Raw genomic sequence first — 17,207 nt, 5'->3', positions numbered from 1 at the left:
TTGTCGAGGTCCCAAGCGGATGGGGACAGTACTTGTTTAAAGCCCAGGAATCAAGGAGCCAGGGAGGTCTTCTGGTTCCCCAAATGGATGTTCTGTTCGTCACTGAAAACACATTTCTCTTGCCTCCAGGCCAGCAGGTCTGCCAAGGGACCACCAGGTCACTGGGGTGGTTGGAAGCCGAAGCCTGCATTCTTTTCTATGTTTTCTTCCCCAGCACAACATCCCTCTCCATCACGCCGTCATTATTTCTGATGCCATTCTGCTTTAAATGGAGCCAGAGGAGTGGCGCATTTTTAATGCGAAAGATTAACATTCAACGGGGCAGCGAAACTATGAGATTTTATTTGGGACTAGGATCCCGCCAGGGACACGAGGACCCCTCACCCCTGCCACGCGGGGCGCCGGCTGTGCATGTTAATTCACGCTCTCCCCTCCTGGGGGCGCGGTGGCCAGCTCTCAGTCTGAGGGGAGCGGCGTCCCACGGTCTTCGCTGTAGCCTTTTGCAGTGCGGATGCGCCTCCCCGCGCCCCCCGCCGGGTGTTGCATCCGACATCCCCCTCTGCCCCACCCCCCACCCCCGCACCTTCTGACCCCCTCCCGCGCCGGCTTCCAGAAAACTCCCCGGTGCTTTCTACGGCATTCTTTGGGCGTGAGTCATGCAGGTTTGCAGCCAGCCCCAAAGTGGGTGTATACCCAGCAGAGCGCTATAAATACGGGCGCCTCACTGTGTTCATCACGCGGAGTCGCCAGAGGAGCGCGCGGGCACCGCTGACTGGTGAGATGTCCCCACCTTTCCTGCTCCTGCGCAGGGCTCCTCCGGGACCGATGAGCGGGCGCGGGTGGCAGCCAGGCGGGGAGAGGAGGATCGCTGGTAGTCACAGGGCTGTCAGTGGGGCGCTTTGGATGGAGTCAGGGGATTCAGGAAAGGGAGGTGGCCGAAGCCCCATCACCAGGCAGCCGAGCCGGGGACCCAATTGCTGGAGTCAACGTACAGGCAGGGACTCAGGAAGCCCTTTGTTCATTAGCTCCAACCGTAATTCTGTAGGGATACAGAAGACAGGTGTAATGATCCTCCTTTTGAAAAGGTGTGGAAACCGGGACTTGGAGGGCTCTAGCCAGCTCTTAGAGCCTTCTTGCAGCATCTTGTGTGGAAAGGTACCCATCTCCAGGGGTGGTTGTCTGCCTGTGTGCATGAGTCATCTTGTTTGCTTCAGAATTCTCCAGTTCTCTGAATAGTGTGTTTAGAAGTATGACGTTTTGCTTTACGAATATGTTATAACCACTTAAATCCTATTCTCTCTGCTTCCTAATGCACCAAGGTACATCAGAGAAACGTCACACAACCTCCATCAGACTTCGACATCTGATTCAACTGTCTCATTTTATAGATAATAATCTGAGACCAGGAGAGGTTTAGGACCGTTTATCCAAAGATAAAGAGGGAAGAGGTATCGAAATTGAAATTAGAATCCGAGCCTTGACCTTCCAGAATTTCTTGACCTAAAGAAAAAAAAAAAAGGGCTGATTATTATTATTATTAAGAGTGAAGTTAGGAATTTAAGAGTAAATACAGATACTATAAAAGGATGCTCAAGAGAGCGTTCATTATAACAACAGTAGGAAATTAGAGACGATTTAAATGCCCAGCCTTGTGGGATGGCAAAATAAAGTAGTCAGAAAAAGGACTATTTACACAGGCACAGAAGTGTGCTTTTGGAGAATTTGTGCAGATAATGGATGTAAATTATCTGATTATATGCAAAAGCATAGAACCTAGAAGGAAATAGACCACAGCGCTAATGTTTGCCTCTCAATGGTGTGAACTACAAGGGAATTATTTTCTCCTTTTTCTTTTTGGTTGAGTTTTCCACATTTGGGGAGGTGGGAGAGGAGCTTGGGCTTTAGGCTTTAAATCCCAGCTTATTAGCTGCGTGACCATCCTCCCCATGGCTTTCTCAGGGGGAAAGAAGCTGCCTTGTAGTGCCTGGGAAAGGATGGCTTTGGTAGGGGGTGGAGGAGGGCGATGCTTGTTCAATCAGACCAGTTGGCAGCCAGGAGCGGGAGGGGAGGGGAGTCTGTGCAAAGGGCTGGCAGTCTGGCTCCTCAGCCGCTCTTCTCCCTCTGTCCTTGGACTCGTTTCAATATCACCTGCAAGCAGACTCTGAATCAGAATCCGCATTATAATGAGACTCCTGGGTAATTCGTAGGTAGTTTAAAGGAGCCAATCATTTCACTAAGGAAAAGCCACAGAGTCAGGGAGGGACCACAGGTGGCCTTTGAGGGCCTGCTTCTGTTCTGTCCCTCTGCAAAGATGCCACTTCCCCAATAGATAATGCCAATGCCCGCGAATGGTCCAATGTTGACCAATTTTGAAGGAGTCACAATTTCCTCTGGTCACATTAGACCCTTCGCATCTCTGAGGTCTGTATTAAGTCCATTTTACAGATGAAGAAACTGAGACTCAGAGTTAAATGACTTGGTGTTAAGGAAAGGACACTGGCCTGGGGATTGGGAGAGCTGGGTCCTCATCCTGGGGCTGCCACATACTTGCTGCAGGTTTTGGGAAGCCCCATCCTGTCTGTGGGTTTGGCTTCCCCTCCAAGGGGGAGGGATTGGACAGGAGACTGGTTTCTTTCCCAGCTCGGAGCTCTATGGCTCCCGTGGTCCCAGTCCTGGTGGGAGATCCTACACGGACCACTGCTTTCCAGACTCCTCATGAAGGGCTCTTGCCTGCCTCCCTTCCTCCCTTCCTCTCAGGACCCAATGCCCTGTCTTCTGGTATCAGAGGCTTGTGTATGGATTTCTCAGAAATCATCGCCATCAGGGGCCTCCACTGGAGGGGTGTTTCTTACTGGCTTTCTCTCTCTGGTGTGACAAAGGCTCTGTCCCTGCTCCAGGCGTTTCAGGCCTCACTGAGCAGCTGGGGCAGAGCCGAGACACCTGAATTAGCGCCTGGCTCCACCACCCACTCACCATCTCTGGGGAAGGTGGTGACCCCGCCCTCTTCTCCCACGCTGCTTGAGAACCACAGCTCCGCTGCTTTGCTAATGATGTCTCAGGAGAGGCTTGCTTTATGAATGTGCTCCCGAGGGTCCAGGGGGGCTTGCCAAGCTGAGAGCAGCTTCTGGATGTGCACCATCTCAGGAAGGAGAGACCCCCTTCCCGTTCTGTTCAGGGAAGTGGGCGAGCTCAGATTAGCGGTTCTGGGGAGAAGGTGCAGGGCGGGGGGGGGGGGGGTTCTGTTTTGCAACAGCTTCAGCTTCTGGGAAAGGGTCCATTGTGTAAGACCAGCTGGTCCAGAGCTCAGGGCAGCTGGCCTAGTGGTGGCGGGAGGACCTTGGCAGACACCCTGCTGTGGGCTTAGAATGTGCTGACCCAGAGCGTCTGAGGTCCTCACTGCCTCAGACCCTGGAAAAGCAGTTTCAGGAGGTGTTGAGGCTTAGAGGCAGGCAGGAGGTGGGGGGGAGGAACTGCTGTGATTGATTGGTGATGTCTGCTGGGGCAGGATGGGTGATGCACACTGCAGCAGCCTGGACTGTCTGCACTCTGGACTGCAGTCCCCACTTTGGCAGGGGGAGGACGGGAGAGGCCAGTTGAGTGACCCAAGAGAGGTGTTTTCAGAGTTTGTTTGATGTGAGCAGGTATTAGCAGATAGATGCCCTGCCTGGATGCAGACAGTATTGTGCCTTGCTCAGGCTTAGTCAGCTATTAAGGGTAAAGGGAGGAGAAGGAGGAAAAGGGGGAGGAGGAGGAGGGGGACAGGGGGAGGGCAGCTTGGACCTGAGCCTGGTGGCTGTGACTCTGGAGTTCTTATATTAGGCTGCTGTCCTGTGGTTGCTGCCTCTATCTACTCCTTCCACTTGTCCGTGGCAAGTCTGAGCCTTTCTTGTCACTTCCCCAGATAAAGGGCAGTGGTGCCAGCTGAGGGGGTAGCCGAGGGCAAGGCCTCTGCTGGGCGCCTGGGAAGCCGAAGCCGCTGCAGGCAGCAGGCTAGGGCGGAAACCCCCCAGGCTGCCTGGCTGTTACCATGACAGTCCCTTGTTCTCTACAAACAGAGGCGTGCTAGAATTCTAGAACTGGAGAAGCAGGCGAGATGAAGACTCTGCTGCTCTTGGTGGGGCTGCTGCTGACCTGGGAGAATGGCCCCTGGGTGCTGGGGGACAAGGCCATCTCGGACAAAGAGCTCCAGGGTAAGTGAGCCTGTGCGCCTCCTCACATGCTTCCTCCCTGTCCCAGGTCCCAGGGTTAGAGAGCACCTTTCTCCCTCCTGTGCATCCCGTCTCACCTGCTCTGCCCCAGCCTTGCTGAGGCCTCCCTCGTCAGCCTGGGCTTTGCTGTCAGCTTGGCTTCAAGGCAGTTTCAGGTTGTTCTCAAGCCCTTTCTGGCTGCTGCACCTCACTGGTCTGTTTCCCTCCGAGCCTGGCACCCACACCTCCTCCATGAAACCCCATGAAGCCTGGACCCTTGGCGCCTCTGTGGCCTGCCGTTTCCCTGTAGCCATCCCTTTCCACCTAGGAAACCAGTGCCCTGGATTCAGGAGAGGGGAACTCTCATTCCCTATGAGGCGTGACATCCTGCAGAGCCCCGCTGGTGGTCCCCTCTTCTGCCAGACCTTTCCTGAAACCTAAATTCCCTCCTCCCCACTCTGTCCTAGCAGCTGACCACTGCAGGGCAGTAGTTAAAAACCCTGAGATCAGTTCTGGGTGGGTGTCTGGCTCCACCCTCCCCAGCTGTCTGATCTTGGGTGAGTGTCCTGATCTCTTTATCCTCACTGGTGCTGTGGGTGAGGACAGATGGGCATATTAAATAAAATGCATAAGAAGTGTTCAGCTTAGGAGTTCCTGTCATGGCTCAGTGGTAACGAATCCGACCAGTATGTGTGAAGACGAGGGTTTGATCCCTGGCTTTGCTCAGTGTGTTAAGGATCTGGCATTGCCATGAGATGTGGTGTAAGCCACAGACACAGCTCAGATCTGGCATTGCTGTGGCTGTGGCATAGGCTGGCAGCTACAGCTCCAATTTGCCCCCTAGCCTGGGAACTTTCATATGCTGTGGGTGTGGCGCTAAAAAAAAAAAAAGAGAGAGAGAGAGAGAAGCGTTCAGCTCAGCTCCTGGCTCAAGATCAGAAACGTATTGGATGTTATTTTCGGAAGTTCAGTGACACTGTCTCATTGCATTTGTCACCCTGCTGTGTCTGATCTCAGTCCCCTCGAGGAATGGTGTTGTTAATCCACAGTGCTTCCTGTCCTCATCTCCTGACACCATGCATTGGAACAAAGAAGAACACATGTGTGCTTAAACTCAAGTCCAGAAAGACTTGGTATCCAAAGTAATAATATTTTACATTTTCATGCTTAAGCAGTTACCCTTGAAAATTTTCTTCGGCAGCCAATTAGGCTGCTTCTCCAGAGCCCTGGGGGTGGCCTGGGTTGTCTCTCCTCTGGGGTGTGTCTCTCTGATGGTTGGTGTTTCTGAGCAGGGTGGGGGTCTAATGGATGCTCCTCGGTCCTGGGTCTGCAGTGAGCCCTGTGATGGAACTTGGGTTGGCAGAGGCTGGGCCCGAAGGCTGCCTGTCAGGGGCTCCTAGGCTTGGCAGCCCCTAGACCCACTGGCCTTTCCGACCCTTCCAGCTGGTTCCAGGCTTATATCCCCAGCACCATTCCTTCCTCTCGCCCCATCTACCTCCCTTGTGCTTTTCTTGCAGAAATGTCCACCGAGGGGAGTAAGTACGTTAATAAAGAAATTAAAAATGCCCTCAAGGAGGTGAAACAGATAAAGACCCTAATAGAACAATCAAATGAAGAGCGCAAATCACTGCTCAGCTCCCTGGAGGAAGCCAAGAAGAAGAAAGAGGTAAGGAAGAGCCAGGTGGCCCCCTACCCTGACCCTCTGTGCAGGGGGGAGGGACTGGCTGTCGCTCCTCTGGATGGCCTGCCAGGTTGTCAGCCAGGTTGCCATGGCAACCCACAGTCCTTCCAGGCAGTGTCAGCTGATCCTGGGGCTGTGGTTAACAAACAGGGAAGGTTTATTTGCTTTTGAAAGCTTCAAGGGGTGAGATCTTGGATCTGGTTTTGTTACCAGCCTGGCCCAGGGCCTGCTGCCAAGATTCACTTCAGTAGATTTTGTTAGACCTTGATTATGGCCAAACTGCAAGGCAGGCTTTGGGTAGGGTCTGTCACGGACATGGGTTAGGAGGGGGATGGCACCCCACCTTCAGGAAGCTTGTCTAGGAGGGGTACAGGGTATCTTTGGGGGTACAGTGGGCACACACTGCCCATGTCTTTCTAGAGTTCTGGACTACTTCATAAAGAGACACCCAGGTCCCTGGTAAACATACAAAACTAAAATTCTGCAATTCAATAAACAGCTTATTTTTTTTGAAAAATCAATAGTCTCCTTAAGGGTATCCCCAAATCCTACTCCCGTAGTCATACCTTCCCCCATGACAAAGAAGCTGTGATGGGGCCACCTGTCACCTTTGTGATCCCCAACACATAGAGTAAAAGCATTGTAAAGACTTGGAGAGGTTCCTCAGTAAAGAAACACATGGAACTTCATTTAACCCAAGTGTTTTCCCAATCGAAGTGACCCAGGAATCCATTATTTTTCTCCCCAACTGTTTGTAGCAGCGCTCTCACTTTCTTTGAAGCTTAAGGCCCTTTCTTGGCACCAGTCTTCGTTCTCACGATACGCTAAGAATCCTTTTAGAGCCCATGTAGAAGCAGCCAGTCTTGCTCTTTAATTTTTACAGTTCTCCTTGAGGTTCAATGTTTGACCATCCATGTTCCATGACAAAGCACATCAAATTTGAAAAAAGACCCTATGACTTCTTAGTGGAAGAGCATGTGAACTGGAAAGAAAGTAAGAGGGCAGAATAGTTGCTGCCTGTGCATCAGCCCAGTAGGAGGTGTGCGCAGAGCTGAGGGCCGGGGACAAGGGACATGGGGCAGGATACCCAAAAATCCTCCTGGTCAGATAGTCACAGTGTAGCTTTGCTTTGGCTGTGGATGGTCTACTTAATTCTTTGAAAACTAAGCTACTCATGTATCAAGATTTTCACGTAGAAGAGCAGGAGAGGAGTTCCTATTGTGGCGCAGTGGTTAACGAATCCAACTGGGAACCATGAGGTTGCAAGTTGGATCCCTGGCCTCGCTCATTGGGTTAAGGATCCGGTGTTGCCATGAGCTGTGGTGTAGGTCAAAGAGTCGGCTCATATCCCAAGTTGCTGTGGCTCTGGCGTAGGCCGGTGGCTACAGCTCCGACTCGACCCCTAGCCTGGGAACCTCCATATGCCGTGGGAGTGGCCCAAGAAATGGCAAAAAGACAAAAAGACCAAAAAAAAAAAAAAGAAAGAAAGAAAGAAAGAAAAGCAGGAGAGGAAAAGTTTTTCCATAACCCTTTAACCTAAGGACAATTCACTTAACATTTGATCTATTTCTTACTACTTTTCTCCTCTATCCTTTTCGGACAGCAGCTATACTCAAACTCCTGAATTTTTAATACGAACGACGCTAATTATAATATTTAAAACATCACAGATATCCCTGGTGATGCTGTCCTTATTTACCCCTTGTAGGTACCACAATTTGCTTAACTTGTCCCCTAGTTTTGAGCATCTGGCTTGATTCCAGTGTTGTTGTTGTTGTTGTTGTTTTGCTATACAAGAATACTGCAGCAAATATCTTCAGGCATGTGGATTTTTCTTTACTGCAGGAACTCCTTGGGATAGGTTCTTGTAGAATTATTGGGTCATGTGTCATGGTCATGTTAGAGAGCTTTGCTAGTGGTTGTGACCTTGATTTCGGAAGCTTACCTATGCCTGTGGCATGCTGGAGACCATGGTTGCAAGAGAAAAATAAGATTCAGGGAAGCTCTGGAAAATGACGTTTAAATTCCAGAGGCTGAGACTAGAAAGTGAGATATTAGTGACAGGGAAATCCTGGGATAAAGACTGTAAGTGCAACATCAGAGAAAGATGTCCACATGGGCTCTAGGGGCTGGAAAAGACTAAGGAGCAGAGTTCCTGTGTGGCACAGTGGGTTAAGAATCTGATTGCAGCAGCTCAGGTTGCTTGGGAGGTGAGGGTTTGAGCCCCGGCCTGGCGCAGTAGGTTAAAGGATTTGGTGTTGCCATAGCTGCATCTCAGATTCAGTCCCTGGCCCTGGAACTTCTATAATGCCTCCTGTGTGGTCATAAAAAAAATAATTAAAAAAAAAAAAAGACTAAGGAGCAGTGGGATCTTGAAGATGAGAGGATGTTTAAAACTAGGTGGGGTGGGGGAATTCCAATCATGGTGTAGCAGAAAGGAATCTAAGAACCATGAGGTTGCAGGTTCAATCCCTGGCCTTACTCAGTGGGTTAAGGATCTGTCATTATGGTGTTGGTTGCAGATGCGCCTTGCGTCTGGTGTTGCTATGGCTATGGCTTAAGCCGGCAGCTGTAGCTCCAATTTGACCCCTATGCCATGGGTGCGGCCCTAAAAAGGTAAAAGACAAAAAAAAAAAAAAAAAAAACCTAGGTGGGGTGGGAATTCCAGAACTCCAGGTGCACAGATGTGGGAATGCGTTAGCCACAGCAGGGGCGGGAATGCACTAGTGTGGCTTGGCAACGGGAGCCAGCAGCACCATACCTGCTGTGGGAAGGAGAAGCGTGCAGTGTCTGTGGCTAACCCAGCCTGTGTCCTCCCCAAGGATGCCCTGAACGATACCAGGGATACTGAGACAAAGCTGAAGGGATCCCAGGGCTTGTGCAATGAGACGATGATGGCCCTGTGGGAAGAGTGCAAGCCCTGCCTGAAACAGACCTGCATGAAGTTCTACGCGCGTGTCTGCAGGAGCGGCTCGGGACTGGTTGGCCACCAGGTGGAAAAGGGGCCCCGTTCCCCCAGCTCCCCCAAACAGCCGAGGCTCTGGGTGGGGAGTGAGGCGAGCTGAGTGAAATATGCTTCTTAGATTCTGAACCCAGTTCCCAGTGTGGGGGTCTCCCCACCAAGCAGCTCTCCCCCACCAGTTTGGTGTCCTGCCCTTCACCTCAGTTCTGACGCTGTCTACCTGGAAACAGTGTCAGATGCCGTAGGTTAAGGGCTCAGTCCCACAAGACACCTCCCTGCCTCCCATCCCCAATTTCAGCCACCAGGCATGAGTCCAGTGGTTACGTGTGCTGTGGGTTAAAGGTCCCATGACTGGCTGCTTGGATTCAATTCATTTGCTAGAGGAGTCCCCTGGTGGCTCAGTGGGTTCTGGATTTGGCATTATCACAATATCACAGCTTCATTTCCCATGCCAGATGCAATTGATTTGTTTGGGCTGCATTGGGGCCCAGAGCCCTGTGATCAGTTGGTAATGTCTGGTATGAGTGCAGTAACATGGAGTCGTGAAAAGCTCCTGTTCTGGGTATTTGCCATCTTAGAAGCAGTCATCCATCAATTGTTAGCTGCATAACATGACAAATGGTTCCATGGTATGGCAGAGCCCTGTATCCACTTAAACAGAAGGAATTAATCATTTTTAGTACATTAACATTAATCCCATCCTCCCCTGTGGGCCTTGTTCAGTTGGGACTCATGAATTCTGCCCTTCCCTGAAGTCATATGAGTTGGCCCTTGGCTGAGCAGATGTGGGGATTTCCAGTGGCCAAAGAAGTCAGGCTAGTCTCATATGATGGGCCTGTGACCCTCTTGGCCTGGCAGTTCCTAAGCTCATTCCCCATCAGGGTCAGGAGGCTGGAGGGGCATTGGCTTGAGAGTTGAAAGACAGGGGGCCATGCCCAGCTGGACCTTCGGCCACCTGCTGTGACTCTGAGTCACAAGGGGGAGGCACGGGAGGCTGGGCAGGTGGGTGAGCTGCCCCTGACAGGCCCCCATGCCCTGTTGCAGCTCGAGGAGTTCCTGAACCAGAGCTCCCCCTTCTACTTCTGGATCAACGGTGACCGCATCGACTCCCTGATGGAGAATGACCGACAGCAGAGCCACGTGATGGACATCATGGAGGACAGCTTCAACCGGGCGTCCAACATCATGGATGAGCTCTTCCAGGACCGCTTCTTCAACCGGGAGCCTTTCGACACTCAGTTCTTCTCACCCTTTGGCTCATCCCACAGGGGCTCGCTCTTCTTCAACCCCAAGTCCCGCTTCGCCCGGAACATCATGCCTTTCCCCCTGTTCACCGACCTGAATTACCACGACATGTTCCAGCCCTTCTTTGACATGATCCACCAGGCTCAGCAGGCCATGGATGCCCACCTTCATAGAATTCCCTATCACTTCCCTGAGGCGCGATTCCCAGGTCAGAAGGATGGGGTGGGACCCTCACCATTCACTGAGATGCTCACCCATTTGATGCTGAGAACGCTGCCCCAGGGCGTGGCCTGTGTCATCTCAGTTCCCCCAGCAACCTGGTGAGGGCGGTAGTATCTCCATTTGATGGGGAGGAAACGATGACAGCGGTGAGGGAACGTGTCCCGGGTGTCACAGCTGGTAAGGCGGGGGCTGGTCCCACCTACCCCTGCTTGGAAGACTTGCCATTTGTGTTCTTTTGAGTTTTCCAAGCTCCTTCCAGCGACTGGTAGCCGTGGGATTGACTATTCCCTCTAGAGTGCCAGACCCCTTTGTCTTGGGAACTCAGGTGTCTTTACTGGACGCCATGCATATAGTGGGGACAAAGTGTATCATCAGCTCATGTTATGCTTAAGAAAGCTGTTTGTGGCTGTGACCTGGTAGAGAATGGGCACAGAGTAAATATCTTTCGAATGAATGATTCTATCAACTGTGGACACGAAAAGCCAAACTTTTAGAAGTGATTTCCTTCATGGAACCCACAGACACTTGTTGGGCAGCCCATCTCCTAAAAGCTACACTTTGACTGGCAGCAGGGTCTGGCTTGAAAATGATTGGAAAGACAGGGGGTGGGGGTGGGTATTGAACTGAACATTCACTGCATATCCATCATGGGGGGGCTGTGTTATAAGGAGGTGCTAAGGGGGACTCAATTCCTGCCTTTGAGTGGCTTGCTGACTGGCCAGGGGGAGAGAAATGAGCCAGACAGAATGCAGAGCAAAGGGTTATGATGCCAGGGAGAAGTACAAACAGCTAAGGAAGCATGGTGACAGGAGAGGGGACTGGCGAGGTGGCAGCAGGTGGAGATGGGGGGCCGTACCCCGCTCAGCAAGTGCCGGAAACCACCTGCTGGCCCCACTGCAGGGGGCGCTGATCAGACCCTGTGTCTGCAGGCAGACAGCCAGATTCCAGCCCACTCCTCCCACAGAGCTGTAGCCTGGGAGGGCTCAGAGAGGTCCGGGTGGCTCATCTCCATGTTGCTCTGTGTGGTCCCTCAGGATGACACCCCTCCCTTCCCTTGTGTGTCTCCAGAAAACAACAATGACCGAGCTGTGTGCAAGGAGATCCGCCACAACTCCACGGGATGCCTGAGGATGAAGGACCAGTGTGAGAAGTGCCGGGAGATCTTGTCAGTGGGTGAGTCGGGTGCTCTCCCCTGTCCTCAGGTCCCCAGCACCTCACTGGGGCTGCCTTTACAGCGTTAGATGGATGGCAGTTCCAATGCCAGCTCTGCTGCTTTCTAGCTGTGGCTCCGGGGGGTCCTTCGCCCTAGCTGCTTGGACCCTTGTTGGTGGTCAGGGGTTAAGATGCAGGGTTGTCTCCAAAGTCAAGAGACAGAATGCAAGATTCCTGTCCCATCATCCAGCCCGTGGTAAACAGACAATCTGTGGGAGGGGCTGCCAGGCTTCTCTAAAGAGCTTTCATCCTTTGGAGCTCCCACTGTAGTGCAGTGGGTTAAGAATCTGACTGCAGAGTCTTGGATTGCTGCGGAGGCACGGGTTCAATGGCCAGCCCAGTGCAGTGGGTACAGGATCCAGCATGACTGCAGCTGCGGCTCTGATTTAACCTCTGGCCTGGGAACTTCCCTGTGCCACGGGTGCAGCCATAAAAGATAAAGAAAAAGCAAAGAACTGTCATCCTTTGATTTCCCCATTAGTCTGTTCCCTCAGACCAAACCTAGTAGACAGGCTCTTTTTTTTTTTTTTTTTTTTTTTTCTGCAGATGATGAAATTTTAAACAGTATGGATTCTGTGAAGCAAGCTCTTACCCTTGTTACTAAGTATTCTTCTAAACACTTCCCTAACATTTACTCTTTTCCCCAGAATAACCAGATGGCTACTGTTACCATTGCTATTTTATAGAGGAGGAAACTCAGAGAAAGGTTAGGTAGTCTGCCCAGGATTACAGGAAGCCCCTCGCTGAATAATGGGGTCTCTCCTGGTGGTACCCAAGCTTTGGAGCAACATTCCAGCTGGTTGTTGGTCCCTGAGGCAAAGAAAATACCTCCCTTCCACTGTTTCCCTCTGTTTTATTGGAGGGACTAAATTCTTCCTACCTGGAGATAGCAGCTGTCAAAACATCAGGGCACTTCCCTCCCCGCAACAGTCTGCACTTGCAAAGGGTTAATTGTTTCCCTTGTGCAGAGTATCCACCTTGGGGCTTTACTCTCACTTAATAGTTTTGGGGTCCTCCCCCACCCCTAGGCCTTCAGAGTCTAGTTAAATATTCTCAGTCTCATTCCTGTGATTTAGAAGCCACTGCAAAATAAATATTTGTGCTGTCAGAGGCTGATGTATAAAGAAGTGGGGCGAGTATGCAACTGAGCCTCTTGGGCTCGCCCCAGAAAATATCATAGTTTGAAGAGCGAGATAATGGGATACTTCACTGTAAGAAAGTCACTTTAGGGCCAGAGGAAGAGAGGCTCAGAGTCACAGAGGCTCCAGCCTCAGATTGGCGCCCCGGGCACTGATCTTAAAGGTCACTGATCCCAGCTTCCTGAAACAGTTGTTTTCTTTTCCACAAGGGGGAAGCCTTCTGACCTTTTATCTAAGGGGCTTGCAACCCTTTGAGCATTCGCGGCCAGGACCTCCAGATCGATTTCACAACCTCGATGCTACTGGCTTTTCGGACCAGATCATTTTTGGCCACAGAGGCCATCCTGGGCTCTGTAAGATGTTTAGTAGCATCTTTAGTCTCTACCTGCTGGATGCCAGTAACCTCCCACCCCCTACCCTGGTTGTGACACACCTAGATATGTTCAGACCTTGTCAGGTATCCCCTGGGGATAGCACTAACCCGAGCTGTGGCTGTGGTGAAGGCTGGCAGCTACAGCTCCAATCCGACCCCTAGCTTGGGAACCTCCATATGCCACAGGTATAGGCCTCAAAAGACAAAAGCTAAAAAAAAAAAAAAAAAAAAAGGAATCCATCTGACTGCTAGAGATTGCAGCTGTCCCAAACACTTGGCGGTGTCTGGGAATTGCAGGGGCCACAGCGATGGCAGCTACGAGTAACACTCAGTTGCAGAAATGACTCGTGGAGGGAGAAGGAGGGCAAGAGGAACTCTAGGTCTGTGTGCACGGAGCCCTGGGCTGTGCCCCCCTGCCCATCTCCAAGGAGACAGGGTCTGTACCCAGAGAGATCAGAGACATCACTGAGACACGGTTCAGTTCAGCTGGCATCGTCTTCCAGAGCAGGACTTTCTCGATGAAGGAAGCATGTTCTACTTTACACTCTGGGGCCAGCTCTCTGTTTTATCTCGGGCTGACAGTGAACTCTGTGGACAGCTTGGAGTAGCTCTGCCTTAGGTCCTGGGTGCATGAACTGGTTACCCTTTGTGTTTTCCAGTGCTTTTTATGTATACATTTTTTCATTAACATTATTATTCAAAAAATACTTTTGGCCGTGCCCGCAGCATGCAGAAGTTCCTGGGCCAGGAATCAAACCTGCGCCACAGCTGTGACAATACCAGATCCTCATGAGCCACTAGGCTACCAGGGAACTCCTTTCATCCCTTTTTAGCTCTCCCTTCACATCTCTGTCATTTGGATTTTTCATCCCGCCAACAGACTGTTCGGCCAGCAATTCCTCTCAGATGCAGCTGCGTCAGGAGCTGTACACGTCCCTGCAGATGGCGGAGAAGTTCAGCAAGCTCTACGACCAGCTGCTCCAGTCCTACCAGCAGAAGATGCTTAACACGTCCTCCCTGCTGAAGCAGCTCAACGAGCAGTTCAGCTGGGTGTCCCAGCTGGCCAACCTCACGCAGAATGACGACCGCTACTATCTCCAGGTCACCACGGTGAGTCTGTCCTGGGCCCGCAAGGCATGGTCTGCAGGTCTGCAGGTCATGTGATCCTCCCCTGGGGGTAAAACAGGATAACAGGATGGAGGTGTTAAATGGGGCACCTCTGACGTTGCTTTTTTTTTTTTTCTTTTTAGGGCTGTATCTGAGGCACATGGAAGTTTCCAGGCTAGGGGTCTCATTGGAGCTGTAGCTGCCAGTCTATAACACAGCCACAGCAACATGGGATCCGAGCTGTGTCTGTGACCCACACCACAGCTTGTGACAGCACTGGATCCTTTGGCCGCATGCACAGCATATGCAGGTTCCCAGGCTAAGGGTCTGATCAGAACTGGAGTCACCAGCCACAGCCACAAGCACAGCATCACCAGATCTGAGCCACATCTGCCACCTACACCACAGCTCACGGCAACACCAGATCCTTAACCCACTGAGCAAGGCCAGGGATCGAGCCTGCATCCTCAGGGATATTAGTTAGGTTTGTTACTGCTGAGCCACAACGGGAATTTCAGAGTGGCACGTCTCTTTCTGCTTGAGCATTTGTCCTACGACAGGAACAAAAGTTTCAGGTACGGTGGTGCATAGAAGCCTCATCGCCCAGTGAGAGGAATGGCTGAAACTGAGAGGTTCAGCAGGTTGCCCAAGGTCTCATACCCCAGGGGTGATCACCTGGGTACTTGAACTTATCTGCCCAGCTGTGGAGTTGGTGCCCTTTCCACGAAGCTGCCTTGCTGCCCTGCCACACAGAGGGTGGCTCATGAATTGGTCCATTGTTCTCCAGTGATAAGAAGCTTCTCTCTAGCTCTGGGAACCTTTGTTTTTTCTTTCTCTAATTCCTTTCTACCGCTGCCTGGCCAGTCGCTGCACTGGAAACACGGGGGCTTGGAAACCATGTTTTACTCATTGGGGCTCCTCCTGGGCTGGTCGTTCGTGGATGATATTTACACCGCCTCTGAGTTAGGGCATTTATGTTCACTGAGTTGTCCTGACGTTAGGATTCGTAAAAGGTGTTCCCTTTATGGTGCAGCAGAAAGTGAATCCGACTAGGAACCATGAGGTTGTGGGTTCGATCCCTGGCCTTGCTCAGTGGGTTGGGGATCTGGCATTTCAGTGAGCTGTGATGCAGGTTGCAGACATGGCTTGGATCCTGTGTTGCTGTGGCTGTGGTGTAGGCTGGCGGCTACAGCTCTGATTGACCCCTAGCCTGGGAACCTCCCTATGCGGTGGGTGAGGCCCTAAAAATCAAAAAAATAAATAAGTGAATAAATAAAATTAGTAAAAGGCAAAGGGGTCAACTGATCCGAATTAAGCCTGACATCCAATGAGCCCGTGTTGATCATCCTTTCATGTCTCTTGCTCTTCCCCTTTTAGGTGAATTCCCACGGCTCCGACCCCAGCGTGCCCTCTGGCCTCACTAAGGTGGTGGTGAAGCTCTTTGATTCCTACCCCATCACTCTGATTATCCCGCAGGAAGTCTCCGATCCTAAATTCATGGAGACTGTGGCGGAGGAAGCGCTACAGCAGTACCGCCAAAGGAGCCGGTAAGTGTGCGGGCTCAGGGGCCAGCATGTCCCTGGAGGCCAACAATGGGGCAGAGGCCCCAGCCTGGGAATCACTGCTTCTGCAGCCAGAGCCCAGGCAGGAAGCTGGGAAGTCACTGGGAATTTTCTTTTCCTTCAGAGGATGTTCTTTCTGAGTTGATGAGGACTGGAGTGGGGTTGCTGCCTCGCAGTGGATATCAGGCCTCACCTTCCCTCCCCACCTTTTCTTTCAGGGAGGAGTGAGAGGTGAACCTCACGTTTCTAAGGATGGGGGCATCTGCGTCCAGTTGCCCCCTGAGTTGAGCCATAGGCCTCTAGAGAGAGCTCTGCGTGTCACCAGCTGACCAGGCCCTGGGCGCCAGGCCCTCCTGACCCCACCCAGCCTCTCCTCCCTCTGGATTCTGCACGCTAACACCTGCCTTTGCTGATCACAGGAAGAAATTTCCCGTGTGCCACTAACTCAGTAAACCGCCTTGGAATCTGAAGGCTCTGCTGTGTCCTCTTTATACTGTTTTTTTTTTGTAACCTTCTACATGCTTTCATTTGGGTATGGGCGGGGGGGGGGGGGGGGGAAGAGAAAAGCAAAAGCAATGGCTAAGCTGGTATAAGGAGCACCATTGAGTTGAGCGTAAAAGGACCGGGACAAGGAAGCTGACCCAGTGCAGAGGTTTCTTGCTTGCATTCCAGTAGCCGGCTGAAATCATTTCTGTAAAGTGAATCTTTTCCATTTCATTATAAAGTAGATACATATTCTGATTGGGGTGGAGGTGATCTCCTGAAGACATACATTGAAAATTAGAATGAAGAAGGGATAAAAATAAGGCACACCAGTTATTTTAATACATAATTGATGTTTCCCTTATGGAAAATACAGTCCCCCAAAGGTAAAATGAGGTAATTTTCTTTGTTGTTGTTGTTTTATTATTATTATTATTATTTTGCATTTTAGGGCTGCTCCTGCGGCATATGGAGGTTCCCAGGCTAGCCGTCAAATCAGAGCTGTAGCTGCTGACCTTCAACACAGCCACAGCAACACAGGAGCTGAGCCGCATCTGCGACCTACACCACAGCTTACGGCAACACTGGATCCTTAACCCACTGAGCGAGGTCAGGGATTGAACCCGCAACCTCATGGTTCCTAGTTGGATTCGTTTCCGCTGCATCACAATGGGAACTCCAGAATGAGGTAATTTTCTTTAGGTTGTAAGAACTTGGAATCCCTGTGGCAACTTCTTGACTGGCGTTGTTTGACCACCATCAGTCTATACAACCATTATATCCTTCCCTCCACCCCAGCAACTTCTCTGCCTCTGTTTTTCCTGAGAACTTTTCACCCCTCACGCTGAAATGCAGCTGAACTGCAATACCCTATGCCGCCATCAGGTGGCACTGACCAACTGTGGTACTTTACCTTATCGAGCCTCTCCATTTAGGAATATTCTCTACAGAACTCTCTTCATCAAATATACCTCAAATGGACATAAAAATAATCCAGGGTTGTGGAAAAGCCCACCTATAAGTTAAAAGCCTAG

The 17,207-nt window shown here is 51.3% G+C and overlaps 1 protein-coding gene across 1 annotated transcript; it reads left to right on the top strand.

Moving 5' to 3' along the window:
• Positions 1-617: 617 nt before the first annotated feature.
• On the top strand, positions 618-16,160 carry CLU (clusterin). Its single transcript, XM_047760962.1, has 9 exons — positions 618-775; positions 4,056-4,190; positions 5,705-5,853; positions 8,691-8,861; positions 9,875-10,283; positions 11,366-11,470; positions 13,902-14,131; positions 15,506-15,675; positions 15,909-16,160. The coding sequence occupies exons 2-9, from the start codon at positions 4,094-4,096 to the stop codon at positions 15,916-15,918; spliced, it is 1,341 nt and encodes a 446-aa protein (XP_047616918.1). The 5' UTR covers positions 618-775; positions 4,056-4,093; the 3' UTR covers positions 15,919-16,160.
• The last annotated feature ends 1,047 nt before the right edge of the window (positions 16,161-17,207 follow it).

The sequence above is a fragment of the Phacochoerus africanus genome, chromosome 15, assembly GCF_016906955.1.
Source record: "Phacochoerus africanus isolate WHEZ1 chromosome 15, ROS_Pafr_v1, whole genome shotgun sequence".
NCBI lineage: Eukaryota > Metazoa > Chordata > Mammalia > Artiodactyla > Suidae > Phacochoerus > Phacochoerus africanus.
This window is presented reverse-complemented; position numbering and strand designations above follow the sequence as displayed.

Excerpts from the sequence above, each read along its gene's own strand:
- CLU (XM_047760962.1), top strand. The coding sequence starts at position 4,094 with ATGAAGACTCTGCTGCTCTTGGTGGGGCTGCTGCTGACCTGGGAGAAT. Across the intron at positions 4,191-5,704 it reads CTCGGACAAAGAGCTCCAGG|AAATGTCCACCGAGGGGAGT; the intron begins GTAAGTGAGCCT and ends CTTTTCTTGCAG. Across the intron at positions 10,284-11,365 it reads CCCTGAGGCGCGATTCCCAG|AAAACAACAATGACCGAGCT; the intron begins GTCAGAAGGATG and ends GTGTGTCTCCAG.